General features: G+C 37.8%; 1 protein-coding gene across 1 annotated transcript in view; it reads right to left on the bottom strand.

The window, feature by feature from the left end:
* LOC114070044 (VPS10 domain-containing receptor SorCS1-like) overlaps positions 1–16,981 on the bottom strand; it is a gene marked incomplete at its 3' end in the record, with an annotated part of 71,438 nt that overhangs the window by 31,073 nt on the left and 23,384 nt on the right. The window contains exon 2 of the mRNA XM_027907229.1: positions 14,692–14,791. Within this exon, the coding sequence (XP_027763030.1) occupies positions 14,692–14,791 (100 nt within the window). The remainder of the gene's footprint in view (positions 1–14,691; positions 14,792–16,981) is intronic.

Raw genomic sequence — 16,981 nt, 5'->3', positions numbered from 1 at the left:
CAAGAGACACATAGTCCAAGCCTCAGCTTTATTCACGTTGGGATCCTACTCACCAACCCATAGGTGTTTTGTCATGGAGGTACTCTAGCAAAATGTAACTATACACAGATTTGGTTATAACTACAGTGTCTTTAGGGACACAGACAAAGAAAGAATCTAAACCTTGACTTGTCCTGACTTAGCTCCACAAGGCTACATTGCTGAATATGCAAACCTGTTACATTGCATCTGTTGTCCAAATGGTGGAAAAACCAGCTAATCTCATACTGCCTCCTGCAGATCCTGCCTGGTTGCAAACACCATCACACCCTCAAACACGCTCAAAGACTTTTCTGACTTTTCTGATCAACATCAACCATTTTGTGATTACCAATCACATGCTATTAGCTGAGAACATCCTCACTGAAAGCAAAGGGAATCCTCAGGCCCAAAGAAGTGGGTTTTTTCCCTTTAGCACAGACTCGTCATGTTCCCAAATCTCACCTTTAGGGTGGGCTTAGATCCACTCTTGAAAGGCACTAACTGCAGTGACAGTCATGCTTATGTAAGAGCAGTTGTATGTCACACAATTTTAGCAGTTCTAACATCACAGAAGCTGACTGAGAAATGGACAATTACTGGAATCTGGAACCCTTCCAGAAATTATCTAGCCTTAGATATTTTTTACTCACAACTGTATTAGTGCTTTGCATCAGGTTTGGGTGGGGTTTTTTTTGGGTTTTTTTTTTTTTTTTTTTCTTTTATCTCTACCCCTTGTTTACTACATCCGTAACCACAGCCTCAATCTGAACAGCTAATGGCATGATCCTAATTACAAAGTAATTTAAACAGGGAGGTTGGCACATCTTAAAAATAATACATACAATCCTTTTTACTTGTCTGCTTCTGGGCTTGTGGGTCTCTGCTGTGACAAGCATAGCACATGCTGCTAGCTCATTGAGATACACTGCTTGATCATTACCAAACACCAGGAGAGAAAAATGCTTCCATCAATATTATCTGATAGTTTATTTAGAGGATGTAAGCTGCAGAGATACTGCAGGAAAAAAAGCACACCATCAGCTTAGATATGTGATGTCAGTGAATAAATAGCAAATACCCACACTCACAGTAAGGTTAAAACTGAAAAGGGAGTTTTGGTTGCCTAGAACTGGAATTAATAGGATATTTATGTTAAACAAGGCAACTCACATGTTTTAGAGTTACTTTTCAGACTGTCTGCAAAATCAGGAAAATGGTACATACACTCCCTAAGACCTTTAAAAAGTCTTAAATGGAAATATTTGTCTCAATACAGCATAAACCCCAGTGCCATCTACTATCTGCCAGCTTCCTACTAATACTGCCAATGACAGCTCCCGTCAGAAAGACGTAAAAGTTAAGCAAAAACCCAAACTCAGCCCAACACAGCTAGAAAGGCTTACAGAAGGTGAAGATGATGTTTCTATAATTAAAATGTGATTAAAAGCTTCAGGCCAAAGTCAAACATCTTTAGGCATCAGTAATCTGCACTAAGGACAGCATCACCAGCTGATCGAGGGAGGTGATTGTCCTGCTCAGTTCTGCACTGGTGCAGCCTCACCTCGAGTTCTGGGCACCACAATATAAAAAAAGACATTAAGCTATTCAGGAGTGTCCAAAGGAGGACTACAAAGGTGGTGAAGAGCCTCGAGGGAAAGCTGTATGAGGAGTGATTGAGGTCACTTGGACTGTTCAGCCTGGAGGAGATTGAGGGGAAACCTCACTGTAGTTACAACTTCCTCATGAGGGGAAGAAGAGGGGCAGGCCCTGATCTCTTCTCTGTGGTGACCATTGATAGGACATGAAGCTGTGTCAGGGGAGGTTTAGGCTGGATACTACAAAGAGGTTCTTCACCTAAAAGGTATACGGTACAGGAACAGGCTCCCCAGGGAAGTGGTCACAGCACCAAGCCTGACAAAGTTTAAGAAGCTTTTGGACAACTCTCAAGCACATAGTGTGACTCTTGGGGATGGTTCTGTGCAGAGCTGGGTGCTGGACTTCGATGATCCTTGTGGGTCCCTTCCAGCTTGGGAGATTGGGTGATTCTATGATAACCTCAATTCAGGTGCCTCTAAATCCCATAAAACCTATGACATATTTTGTTTCTGTTACTGTTCATTAGAAAGCAGTTCTTGGACCTTTTTTTCCCTCCTCCACAATCATCTTCAATGGTTGTCTTCAGCTATGAAGGAAACTTGTAGCAAGCAAAAAGACGGAACGAAGTTCTACCTCTTAGCCTTCTCATGAAAGCCTCAATACTTCAGTTTTAATTTATGTTGGCTATAATGAATGAAGGGTGGGTTTATCCCCCATATAAAAGATAACAATTAACTGGTGTTGATGTAGATTTATAATGTTAAAGCCCATAATGGTACAGATGACAAACTGCCTCTTTATCATGCAAACCCAGTTGTCTCCTTTTGGCCTCAGGTGATAGAAACCTAGGAGGCAACCCACAAGGGATGAATGCAAAGTCATAATCTTATTTACCTCTTCTGATGGCAAGAAGAGGGAGACAAAAAAACAACAAAAAACCTCCCTACAGAAGCAAGTAGAGGTTGGAATTTATTCTAGGAAAATTTCAATCCCTTCTATAAAAGACTTTTTATTTGTACTTCCCCATATTATATTAAATAGCGTCTAACAGAGTTTGACAAATCTGTTCCTGCAGTTAATAAAGACTCCAGTTAAGGAAGTTTTATTTTTCCAGGTTTATTAAACACAAAAATCAATCTTGAGCCTGATTCATATCTAAAATAACCTTTTAGAACTTGCAAAAGTAAACAAGCAAACAGAAAGAGCATTAAAGTCCATCATGATATAAAGGACTGTCAGAATTTCATATTATTGGTAGCCTTGTTCTAGGGATTATAGTGGAAAAGTGGTTCTCTGAAACTGTAGAAAGATGGAACCAAAGGTGAAACCAAAATGCACAAGCAACTCTTCCCTAGGACCCAGGATCCTCCTTGGACCAGAAAAAAAAAGGTTGTATCTCCTGTTACTTCTCAATTAGGCTTATGCAATCACTGTAATGATTCAGAAACATCCGGATAATTTACCAACGTCTGTTTAATACCTAGCCATCTATACCATAAGATCTGTACTACATCTGGTCTAAAAACTGAACTGCTTTCTGTGATAACACTTTTTTCCTTTAGAATACTTGGGGATTTAGCAATAGGTTGAACACAGAAAGTTTTCATACAACCTCAAAGATCCCAAACAAGAAGAGATAACAAAAGGTAGACACTTGAACACTTTTTTTTAAAATCCTGGTTTTTCAGAAAAACCATATTCTGGCAGATGTCTGAGCAGCTCTCCAAACAAATCTGTTCAATAGTGAAAAATCCCTCCACACTCAATCAGCAGTCACTTCTACTCTCACAAATTTCAGCTGATAAAGGAAACAAGTTGGTGGAAAGAACTAATAAGCACAAAAGTATAATTTTACAGCAAGAGTCTTAACCACAATGTGCAGCTTTGCTACTAGCAATGCAGTATTTACAGTCTTTGGTTCCAGTGGATTGTAATACAAAAGACAGGCCTTGAGGGTCAAGAGACTTGTCAAATACACAGCTCTTCCTTCCCTCAACTTCCAGAGCATTGTAGTTAAGTACTAGCAAGGCCTACAGCATATTTGTTCCTTCAGTTGCTGGCAAATCTTTTCTGTGAATAATTGGAGCACACTAGCTGAAGGAAGAAAACAAAAAGAGGAAGTAAGCCAGCCATGTCGTCATATGAAACATATCTATTCTTTCCCTTGGATTTTTCTTATACTCCTGATGACAAGCGACAGAGAGATTAAATGAAAAGTGTCATAAAAAGGATGTTGTTGTCCCCAAGGTATATACACATATGTTTTGGAATTGTCATTCTTGTTATCTTTAGCAAAGTTTCAGTAATAAAGGAAAAGAGATGAAAACCCAACAAGTTCTACCAGGCAAAGAGCCAGGGCTCCAATTACAGTAAGCACTATGGGAATAAAAGTAATAGATTGTAATTGGTGCCCAAGGGGGAAGGTCAGTCTCTTTGGAACAATGAGGTCTTTGGTGCTAATTGAGTGAATGCTCCTGTGAGAGCTTGTAAATGTCAGAAACACACTTGAAACTAGAAAAACTAAACGTTTGGCATCCTAGAACACATGGAAGGGTTTGCTGGTAGAGGTATTACCGTAAAATTTTTTTACATGACTTGGAAGATATCTCTTGGCTCCAAGGTTTGAAATGTCAGACATATTTTCAAAAGGTATTACAGAAATTTATTTATTTATTTTCAAGATTAAAAAGGAATACTGCAGTGCACAGTGGTGTTAGACACATAGGGGTCTGGGGCACCAGTTGAATTCTGAACTTTGCCCACTGCTACATTGCATTGCCACTGCAATGACTGAATGAAGCTTCCTCTATCCCTCCACAATAACCTAGTGCTACTCTTCTCCCAAACAGGCTTTGAATGATGTTTCCTGCTCTCCTTTCAGCAGTTTTTGTTTGGTTGGTTTTTTTTGGGGGAAAAGATTTATTTATGCTTTTTAGCAATGCAAATGAAGAACAAAAATATGCACAGGTGGCATGCAATTTGGGATTCCCTCTCAGAAACAAAGGGTATAAAAGGAGAACAGATCTTCAAGAATAAGAATTAGGAATAAAGATGATTCTGTGGCTAGGGTTTCAACCAGAATCCTGGGCTCAGTTTCGGTCTGCAGATGATTATTTTTTGACTTAGCAAACTTACATTTGATCTCATTCATAAGCTAAGGCTAACAATATTTCTTCTCAAGTACCTATTAACACAAAATCCATAAATGACCAAGGGTCTCAAGTAGAAGCAGAGAAACTGTCACACTTTCTTCCCCAATTGATACTGTTGGGATTCGGTTCATCTGCAATTATTCTTTGCTTTTTGGGAGCTGAATAATATTACATTAGGGAGGGCATTTGGATGTGTTTGCATTTCTTCCCAAAGTGCCAAAAGTAAGTACAGACTGCTGCCATTCAGGTTTGCTGTGCTAAACCAGGGAAAGGTGATTTTTTTTTTTTTTTAAATCATGGTTGATGAAGATACATCTTCTAATTTTGCAGCAAGATTAGGCATCACAAATTGAGGTTCTGTTGATAACTGTGCCGTTTCATGAAGAACAGAACCCACTGTTTATCTCTGTATCTTTGGTCTGTCTGAGTGGAAAAGGATATTGATACAAGCACATAAGCATCTCAGTCATTTAGTAGGAGAGACCAAACCCTGAGAAATGTCTGCATATCGAGAATTTGGGGTCCAAGGACCACATTACAGTTCCCCTCTAATTCTCCTTATTTCATTTGATGCAGGAATTCAGTATATGGGATTGGAGATTGTGAAGAGATTTTGTTTTTACACAAAGGCATATAGAGACCTAACATATATGTTTTACTGCATTGGAACTGTTCAAGGCACGCTTTTAACAAAAGCAGAATCATGGAAATGATTAAGAACGTAATTTAAGTACCATTATTGTGTTCCAATGTTTTCAGTATAGTTTATCTTGGTAAATCTCTAAAGAATTTTAAAGGAAACATTTCAAAACAAAATGGTTTTAGCTTTTCAAGCCCAAAACATTGTTATTTTAACATCAATCTCTTCAAGACAGAAAAGCCTTAGTTGACCCCAGCAGAAAAAAACCCTAATGTTTTGAATAGGAATAAATGCTTTCAACCAATATGATTTTTTTCTCTAAATAACAAAATCCATTATTCATATTATGCCATATGCAACAGAAAACTTTGCAAATTTGATTCTTTCTTGTCAAATAATGTTTTGATTTAAATGTTTCATTTCTTTTGAAATTATTTCACCATCTCCAGTTTTCCAACCACACTATCAGTTTAAGAAAAAGCAACAGAAGTGTGTTGGTTCACAAATTTATGGTAACTGTTTGCCATGCTCAGAATTTACTAATAAGTATTTCTCCCAAAATTTTCACATATTCTTCTTAGCAAATGTACACAGAAAAACTGTGAAGGTACAAGTGTGCCCTGAACGTTCACCATGGTCTGACTGCCCTCCCCTATCAATGAAAAACAGACCAATGGTCTAGGGCTTGATCCATTGTATCAGAATACATAGCTAGAACTCTTCTGATAGTTCTTTTTAAAAATATTTTGGTCTAGTTGGTTAATGTCAATCTCTCTACATCACCCTTAGCACCATCTCAAATGATTGCCATCATCATTGCTATGCTACCTCAACAGTTTCCACTCCTTTATTCTCACTTATGGCTAAAACATTTACCTTAACAGCAGTACTGGCAGTACTTCTGAACAACATAGAAGAGATTCCTCCACACAAAAACTGAGTTTACGCACATTTGTGGGAGACTCTTGCCCATCTGAAAGCCACATCATGGTAAGTAGAAGGATAATTCTATGTGTTCCTACGAGCAGCCTCCCTATGCCATTACTCTCAAAGCTGTACTAAGCACTGTATTTTCCTTGCTCCCCAAGTTACATACCCTTCCTAAATGTTTTAAATTCTTCTTTGCTTACTAATGAGGAAGAGTTGGAGAGACAGGAATCAAAAGATGCAATAGAAAAGATACAGATTACAGTGACTTATTTTCAATTGAATTCTCTGTTTTGCATTAACCTTGACTCTTTTTTTTTTATTTATTCTTCTATGGGAAATCTCTCTCTGTTCCTGCAAAAGAAACCCAAGCCTTTCATTTAATAGCACTAAAAGGAAAAGGTCATTTATTGCTTTTGCAATATCTTTTCCATACCAGACACTGAATGATTTCCATTTTCTCCAAGGAACCTGGCTGCTTCCTCAAGGACCTCTTCCTTTCAATATGATATATGAGTCATCACTTGTTGGTCTCTAATTCTCATGCTATTTGCATACAAGTCAAATTCCACATTTTCTTAGCAGTAGACAGTTTTATAATTACACCCATTAATCTTTGCCATCACTCCCCTCTCTGCATTTACTAGCACTTATCAATCAGAAGTTTCGTAATCAAGAATATTTTTCTTGTTTATTTTCTTCACCTTTTTCTGCTTGTACTCCAAGTGCAGCGAGACAAAAGGCAAAACACTCAAGCATCCTGTCATTTAGTCATTCATTTCTTCATAACATATCTAAACTACAGGAGTGAGCAGTTGCAATCTGCTGATAAACACCCTACAGATTACACTATCTGCCAAGTAACAGATACTACTTTTTTGCAAGCCTAGCGAGGGATGGCTGAGCTCAGAGCTCCTGTTGTCAATATTCATACCACATTACTTATTTTTTACATGATCATTTCCAGTGCACAAGAGAACAGCCATCATATGATTATGTCCCAGTATCTCTTTAAGGTGAACTTCTGAAGCTGTATAGTACAACAATTTCCACACTTCAAGACCAAAGAACTATGTTCCTACCAGAACACAGCAGTGAAAGGATATTAAAGCGAGATTTAGTAATGTATCTTTAATAGCTCAAAATCCAGAAGATACCTGAAAGCAACCCTGCTATATGTATTTTTAGTCCAACTTCATGGGACTTTCAACAAACTGATTTTTAACTGCTTGGGTCTATTTTTCAGAGGAAAAAAAAAAATCAATATTATGGCAAGTGGCTTTCTTCTTGGTTTAAACAGCCTGTCTTACTTATGGAAATGCATGGAGCTACAAGTTTGACAATAAGACAGGTTTGCTCTGTAATTAGACACATTCTTGCACTACCATCAATCTCAGCTGCCTGTATTTGGTCTGCAACTAAAAACATATCACTCCTCTGCTCTCTAAGCTGCTGGCATACATCCTCCCTTGCCAGAAGGTATTTCTTCTGTTCCAGAATATTGGTAAATCATGAAGGAATTAAAAAGGGATAAAAAAAATTGAAGGACCTTCAACAAGAGATTACCTTGCATAAAATTTAACTGTTCAGTTTGTAGAAAACAGGGGACAGAGTCAGAATGGAAAGAATATCTTTGAAACCCTCCTCAGCCTGGGTGAATCTTAGCTCTAAAGCTGAATTCCATGGCTTATACCTCCCTATTATTAGTTTCAACACTCAGTGTGCCTTTGGAGACTTCTGTGAGATACAATGGCATATTGTAGTGCTACTTTGAGTGGGAAAATGTCAAAACTGCCACTATTTTTGATAGGCTTACAAGAGCAGAAGTGGAAGAAATGGGTTTTGATTTCACTTCATATCCAAGAAGAGATATGGAAGTAGAATAATGGCAAGGGCTTTGTGTGTAAATGGCTATTGTGAGAGCTGTCATATACTGTAGCCATGAATCAGAAAGTTTGGTAGCAAGCACTGCCAGACACTTCAGAAGCAAAAATATTCACTTTGAAAGATGAGGTTCTGCCTTCACTTTGTTAACATGGACCAAGTGGTTATTAATTATTGGTTTTCCCGTTAATCCAGTATGACAGACTAGCAATAGAGCACTAGCATTACGGTCACTCCAGATTACATGTCTTCATGGACTTCTGAGAAACCACTGCCCTGCAGCTCTGCTAGATCATACCCAACAGATGTGAGGAACAATCTACCCTTCTAAACTAAAGAAAGGTTTTGGCTTTATCCTTGTTATCATATGAGATGGGAGGCAGTCTTCTGAAATGGAAATCAAGTCTATATTTTTTTTATCTGGTTCACAGGTAAGTACTCTTGAACCTAAAGATATTACAAGGAAAAGTGAAAACTGTAATTGCATTGACCCAGAGACATCCCAAGATCATCAGATTTTCCAGTTACCACCACCAGAGACTTCTAATAGCAGTCGACTTAAGCCATCATTACTGTTAAACTGCAGAAAATTAAAGACTTCTTAATTGGCAGTGTGAGATGTCTCTCCTCCCGCAGGTAGTGAACTCTTTACATGTGTATAGTGTTATCAGAAGTCCACTGAATCACTCCTGCAATCCAAAATAATGCTCTTGTAGGTTCAAGATTTCAACTCTTTTCTGATGAGGTGAAATTTTAAGCTAAAACTGCTGAATAAAACAGATTTAGACTGCCATATTTAGAGAAAAGAAAGAAGCGAAGAAGAACCCCTCTGTTCGCCCACTGGAAGACCACTGGATTAAAGGCATGTGTAGTACCAACTAACCCAAACTGCTTATTAGATCAGTAAAAACAGCACATAAACCCCATACCACATTCTCTAAACTCCCTCCCTCCAAAATACTCTCTCTGAAGCAAATAGGGGGATACAAGTAATCATTACTTGTGTTCATAGCTTAGGAGACAAACAAATCTTGGGGCTTCTTCATGTATCATCCTATGCTATTTAACAAGGTTTAATCCAAACAGAAGTTTTTATTTGATCAAATTTTTGTTTTGATCTGCAAAATACTGCAGTACAAGGTGGTTCCTCTCTCTTGTATGAGAAGACTTTCATTAAACATCTACTACAACATTTTTTAAAAACAAACAAAAACCAAAACAGACTAAAATAAAAACACAGCAAAAAGAAAACCAATCTAAACAAAAACAAACACCACCACCCCAAAAAACAAACAAACAAATGAACAAAAAAAACCAAACAAACAAACAAAAAAAACAACCTCCACAGCCATAGAACCCCAAACAATTCCAACCACTCACATCTGTGAGACAATGCCTTTTTGGTCTCTTATGACTGTCTCTTTGAAGGCTGCACTCCCAGCCTGCAGCTAACAAGGACCTTTCCCTCCAAATGAAAAGAGGAGAGTAAGAAAATAATTGATTTTATCTCAGCAAGAGTGGACTGCAATCACACATTGAGTTATTGGCATGATGGATAGACCTGGATTTCCCACTGTGCCTAATTTGCTAAGGGTGCCATCCCTTGACCACCACAGGATCTCACTCTACCATGAGGCATGCTTAGAGCTCTGCTGAGCTCTAAGCTCTCCAATATAAACAGATAGCTTTACACTGCAATTTAGAGACGCTTACAAGGAGGACACCACAGGAAATAACAGTTTTTCCTTGACTGAAAGAATCAAGACCTGTCATCACATCAGAGTTCTGAAAACTTCCATGGTGAGACAGGTCGGAGAGAGGATACTTAGAAGTGTTCCCAATCTGATTTCAGCAACTGAGGGTAGCAGACTGTAGAGAAACAGCAATATCAGATACAATTGTTCATCTCTACAGAATTTGCCCTAACCCCCAGAAGAGCAGGTACAAAGGTGAGTGCAAAGCACAGAGTTCTGGGCCTTATCCTTTAAACAAGTGGGCAGTTTATGTTCCAAAACCAGGAGTTTCTTAAAGCAAATCAACTCATCTAACACCACAGGATAGAAAGTAGCACTCAATAATTCCTATTTCAGCTAATAAGGTTAAATCTTCTACAGTCGTGACTAAGAGAAACATCTGCCAACTATTCTGTGCACCACCACCCCCCAATGCTAAAATGAACAGAAAGTTAGGCTGTCATTCCTTTCATTTCCTTTCATTTAAAACGCATTATTAGAAATAAATTTTAAGTAGCTGGGGATCTAGCCAGCACTGAAACCCATGCAATTATATTTACAATAAATATCTTCTATCTTGGAGCCACACACACAACAGGACAATGCTTCACACACTGTGATAAAGGTACTAAACTGAAGCACTAAAAATAAAGGAAGAGGAAGGCATCTGTAATCCATTCATTTTTAAAAAGAGAGTTAAAAAAAAGAGGACACTGTACTGAAACAGCAATTAAAATCTGAACCGTTGCAGGAATAAAGGGAAAAATCAAGGCGGGCTTGCAGAAAGGAAGAGAGAAAATAAAACAAACAAACAAACACAAAAAACATACCACAAAAATTCAAACCCACAGGAAATATCTGATGCACTAGACCTATTAATAGCATAATAGTTACTGGCAGATACTATCACTCAGCATTTTATTAATTAACTGAAGATACACAGATACAAGAGGCTTGAAAGTACAAAGAACGAATGGGCTGCACAAACTGGCTCTTTGCTTTCTACAAGGACACAGTGGTCTAAAGTAGGCAGCAGCACTTTCCGAGTCAAAAAAACCCCTCTAGTTAAACAAACTGTAGAGTCCCCATCACCACTCATTCACTTTTTACGTGTGTATGTCTACGATTTTCCATTAAATTGGTAAAAACAACCTATCTGAAAGGCTTTTACAAAGAAAGACTGTAAAACTTAGTGCATGTGAGTTCCTAGGAAAATGACAGAAAATGTGAAAATGGATTTTCAAGATATCTACCTGGATTTCTATTTTAGTTTACTTTTTAACCCACCAGAATTATGCCCAAACAGTATTTCTTCACGTAGAAACATTCAAATCATTTTCTTTCTCTTCACAAAACGCTCTTTGAACCTAACAAATAAACCAGTGTTGACATACCTAAGCCTAGGGATTTATTGCACATTGGGGATTCTCTCTTCTGGAGGCCTGTTGACAAATACTCAAACGGGCTCTGTGTCTTGGGCAAGATCCACGTGTAACATTTTTTTTCACCCGATCTGTGTCATCAGTCATACAACCAGGTAGCACAGTAACTTAGTGTAAGGAGAGAATACTAAAAAACTATTTCCACTTCTCATTGCCAGGGCTTATACATCGCTGTGTTAGTCACCATTTTCTATCATTTCCTTCACAAAATACTGCAATTTAGAAAAATGCCAAGCAACAGCAATAGGTCTTCAGTTTAAATTGTAAATAACGGTTGACTTTGTGCTGATTTTTGTTTTCAAAGCACCCTTTTGCAACATAACATTGCCTACAATGTCTGGTTAAAGGATTTAAATTTGTTCAATAAAGAAGCAAGAATTGGCAGTCAGATGCTCTTAGAAATAAATTGGCGTTCATGGGCTGTGGGAAGCTTTGCAAATACTGGGTATTTATAGACTTTCTTTTCTAGATGTAGAAGAGGAAATAAATTATAAAAAACAATATATTCAACTCAAGTTGTCATTTGTTCTTTTCCAAAATGTGAAAATAATCAGAAATTCATTAAGAAATCTATCAATTATTTTAATAAATCCAATTACATGCATTCTACAGTTCACTGTTCCTACTGCTCTGCTTTGCAAAGAACAGACAAGACATACATACATAGATGATACACTTGTTTTTTTCATCAGAAGTAATCAGTCTTGAGTCAGCTAAGTTCAAAATTTTCCTTCTGTTTCAACAGAACTATTCCTAAAAGTTAAACGTGTTAAGATTTTTTTTTTTTTCCAAGATAAGGCAGCTTCAGCAAGTGAAGTACGTGCTGACCCCACTTATGGATCACTGCTGTAGCAAGGTCTCATATCCAATAACTTCAAGAGAAAAAATACATCATTTCTTTTCCACTACAGAAGGAGCCTTTTCTCTGTGCTAAGGAATGCCTTGTGGGACAAAGCACATCAAAGGCCACAGCTGCAGTCAGGAAAATCAGCACATATAACACATATTTAGGGAAAATGCAGTTAGCATTTGCCAGTGTTAACTGCAGCAGTGTATAATCCCTTCACATGAGGAGCTGAGTGTTACAAAATTCACAGAGTTTAGAGTAGTTGAGCTCCACATTTTAAAGCAACTTCTGCAGCTACCCACCCAGCCTACATTAGCGAATCAAGATTCAACTTTAAGTGACCAAGGTTCCTGGAAGCGTTACCAAAATTTCAGGGGAGAAGAGCGGATCAGTTCTCAGGATACATAGATTTTTGCTAAAAATGTTTTTGGTGGCAAAATTTGTAAATATATTTACTTCAGCTTTTCATTCCACAGCAGGTATAATAAAAACCTTGAGGTTTAGTACAGAAGTGTTTTTAGTGTGGAAACATAATGTAGCTGTACACTCTCTTCCCAGTGAACCTCTTAACCTAGAGAACTAGCTAAGTGCCTAAAGTGAAACGTTTATTGAAGGAACGGCCTGATGTTCTACAGAAACAGACAGCAAAAGCCAGGCCTCCAAAAGTTTCCCTGCAAGCCTAATTCAGTTCCTGCTGAAAGAAGTTTTGAAAAACTCAATCTTAGACCATTACACAGGTCCTCTTATCCCAGGTGTTGCAGCTTTCCTCTGGCACTGTCCCATATTGGTTATAGGCCAACTTTAGTGCAGTCTGCTGCCAGAACAGATAGTTCCACACTTTCACCTGAAAGCTTTTTCCTTTCATCTATTTAGGTTTTGAGCTGGAAAGGGATTTTTTTTTTCAGGCAGATCAGTCCTCAATCCAGCTCACCAGATGGCAACGCAAACAAGGGTGGCAGTGCAAGGGAGGCAGAGGGAAGGTGCAGCCAGATATGATGAAGGCTTTTCAGGGCCAGCCAGTTGGCTTAACAAGCTTGCAAAACTCTTAGTTTCTTCTTAGCCTTCTCTGCAGCACCATAGCTAAAGGATCCTACAGATTTTTTCCCAGCTGAAACCCTTAGCTCTAGAGAACAGTATTTTTACTCTCCAACAAACATCAGGCATGATTTTTGATAGATACAGATATATATATACGGAGAGAGGGAGAAAGAGAGATACATAATCCTCCACACCACAGTTTCTGTTTCAGGAGACCACCTTTTCAAACCTCAGAGCTGAAGGACATTTAAGTGATCCGATAATTTCATTTTTAGCTTCTAGAGAAGAGCTTCTTATCTTCATCGGGGGTCAGATGCAATGGGATGACATCCATTCACTAATTTGGAACCATTTAATTGCAATTTAATCTGCTAAGCATTGTCCTCTCTGGTTAGGACAGCTCCCTCTTCCTTTCACAGTGTCAAACAATGCAAGAGGACTGAAAGCAAGGAATAGAAAACTACTGTAGCCATGCTCATATTCCCTCTGGAAATGAGCTGGAGTAGGGCCTTTCACCCACTGCATATGCACTGTAGTCTCAGACTGGAAAGTCAAGAGGACAATGGTTCCAACACTGCCATTTATTTAATCACATTTTCATTTTATTTTCATTCTTTTTTTTTCTTTTTTTTTTTTTAACCGAAGTATGAGCTTTTCTTTTTTGAACCAATGTATGGACAGATCTGAAAATAACTTGCTAGTAATTTCAGGATGATTTAAATACTTTTTTTTAGTTTCCACACCAAAACACCAGTAAGTAATGATTGCCTATCACATAGCATATATGAGAGTACAAGTCGTCATTATCATTATGAACTGTGCTTCGTCTCTTCCTATTACCTCCAAATTACAAAAATTTTGTCAAAAATGTATCTCAAAGAAGGCATCTAGATTCCTTTTATTAATATGTCAGTGTTATAAATTCTTAGTAAATTGTTAGTCAGTAGGATGTCTGGATGATTAAAACCTTCTGGGCTTCGGAAGGCATTTTCTGTGCAGGAATTTGTCAAATCCTGTTCAGTTTACTATTGGGAGCACTTAAAAGACAAATAATGTTACATAAAATCTGGCCACTGTAGATGCATTTCTGACATTTTAATGAGTTTCTCTCCCTTTCAGACAACAAAATCATCACCTTCCAGAAGGTAAGGAAACAATTAAATGCCTATTACATCTATTCATTTAATAGCCACCTTTCCCTAAAGTATGTTTCCTACAATATACCGGTAGGTAACATAGGTGGTACAATTTGGTTTATATCTTGATAAAGCTACACAACTTTTCAAGGCAAGACAGGAAGAGAGATATTCCTGCCATTTAAATAGTAAGAGATATGGAGGAAATTGCAAGAGATCTCCAGGACAGAAATAGTACCATAAAGCCAAAATAAGCCAACCACATTATCACTTACCTTACGTTTGTTTGTTGGGCAAACGTACAAGTAGCTCAAAATAGTCTTCAGACCAACTTTATCATTCAGTTTCTCATATGTTGTCCCATAATCTGTTGACCTACAATTCAAAAGAGATTTTCATAAGTACAAACACTTAATCACAAAAACACAAGTCACTTGGCAGCTTTTCAATATAAGTCATGCTTTAAATAGCAGAATGGCTCTCCAGAGCTTTTTCAATGATTCATGTAGTATATAATGATACTTAATTATATACACATAGCATCATGTGAGTGTTTATAATTTGCATTTAAATTAGATTAGGAAAAATTAAACCAGCATCTTCCCAAAGCATTTTAAAATAAACATGTACAATAAGAAATGCTAAATTCTGCATATAGAAGATTACAATGATTGCCAGAAATACCAAACAGCAGACAGCAAGAGACTAAGGTTACCAATTCATCTTATCCTCCAAGCTTAGACTAATTTTTTTAAGATGTGTTACTGTATTCCAAAGTAGCTTCTCCAACTGATTGTTCAGTGAAATTATAGTTCTGTTTTCTGCAAAAATCATCAATGCCCTTTTGAAAACTTAACTACATGAACGTTACACCTACAATTTATATATTGTTTGTTTTTTTGTTGTGGGAGTTTCTTTCACACTCACTAGCAGAGAGTAAGCATACATGCTTTATTCTTCCTTCAAAAGCCACCATTCGGTGGAGACAATAAAATATTTCTGGTGTGAGAGTTTCCCATAAAGACACTGACTTCATGGCTTGGGGAGGAACAAAAGCAGTGAAAAAACAAGACTGTGCAGAGTTCCTTTAACATGTACTCTCAACATGTGACTGGAATCTGGGACAATAATCTGCAGAGGTTTTGTTCATTATGCAGCTCATGCTTGTCTGAATTCTGTCCCTGTATCCTGGGGATTTAGATAATCAGTCCAAACCAGTACAGTTGGTACTCTGTACTGGTTTGGACTGTATCCATAAATTGCAGAAAAATGACATGTGTCTGGGTAGCAGAGACTTATAAAAGCACAACATTCCTGTACTTATCTGTAACATGTATAAATGGCTCCATATTGAACTTCACTTCCAAGCAGTTACATCCTTTGTGCAAAGCACTCCAAAACCAGAGATTCTAAAGTAAAATCTTGGCACCAATTATTTGCAGGTTCTTTCCTACCTGGCCAACAATGGCTAAATTCACAAAGTTATTTAAGACACTTAATGGGGTTTGGGGGGGGGGGGGTGGTTCGAGTTCTTTTGAATATGGAGGCTGTTAAATTTCGCTTTAGATTCCACACCTACATTCATACCACAGCTTCTGGGATTTCAGATTTTGCAATCACTACATGAATAAAACAAGAAAGCAGCAGCTTGGGGTTTTACCCATTAAAGATGACTTGCACTAAAATGCAGATTTGCATTAAAATTGATTCTTTCTATTCTGCAACTCTATAGAAGCCTTTGCATGTATCTGCGTGCTCATACAACAACTGACATGTAATTTGCATCCACAGTTTTTTTTCTTTACCCCCAATAAACACATGCACATGTGTGTGCATATATGTCCTTTTGTGTTTGGAGCATTAACATCAAATTCTCACCTGCTGAATGATCTTTCCCTTTATAAGGTCATCTCTCTCCGAGCACATATAAATTAACTGAGCTATTTCCTCAGTGGACTGAGCAGTAGGATACTGTTATAATTATTACTGTTAACAAATCTTTCAGAGATGCTCCAGCATTCAGGTGAAGGGATCCCCAGCAGGATGCTGGACACAGCCTTGCCAAGGACTGCTGCTTCAGTTTGTTGCCTCGCCCCACCTTACCACCCAGTCTTCTAAGAAATTAGTATTTCTGTTGCTGTCTGCCTAAAACCCAAAACCTACCCTTTTAGTGAAGTTTGAGCTGATAAAGACATGTAAAGACTGTAAGGACTAAATCTGACCTGCAGAATTAGGAAAAATACATTAATGAAATAATACAGCTCTTTCTTATACTGGTGACAGTGAATTCAAAATAGGATCTTTCAAAAGGGAATAGGAGAAAAGAAAACCTGAGACATAAAACTTGCTTTGAAGTTGTTCAAGAAAAGCAGCCAGTACCCCTGCCAAAGCACAGGCAAACTGATGTCAACAGCAAATGGTAATCATAGTCAGAATTGCCAGCCATTTCTTTCTTCAAACCTCTAGGCAATTATTTTGCATTCATAGCTTTATTTACAGGTAACACTATATACAAATGAAGCATGTGCTTCTGTCAACATCTATAAAAGAAACTGAAAGATTGGA

This window comes from Empidonax traillii, unplaced genomic scaffold (assembly GCF_003031625.1).
Source record: "Empidonax traillii isolate 1590-97213 ecotype Southwest subspecies unplaced genomic scaffold, ASM303162v1 scaffold1422:size140493, whole genome shotgun sequence".
Lineage (NCBI taxonomy): Eukaryota > Metazoa > Chordata > Aves > Passeriformes > Tyrannidae > Empidonax > Empidonax traillii.
Note: the sequence above shows the minus strand (reverse complement) of the source record. Positions and strands in the feature narration are given on the sequence as shown.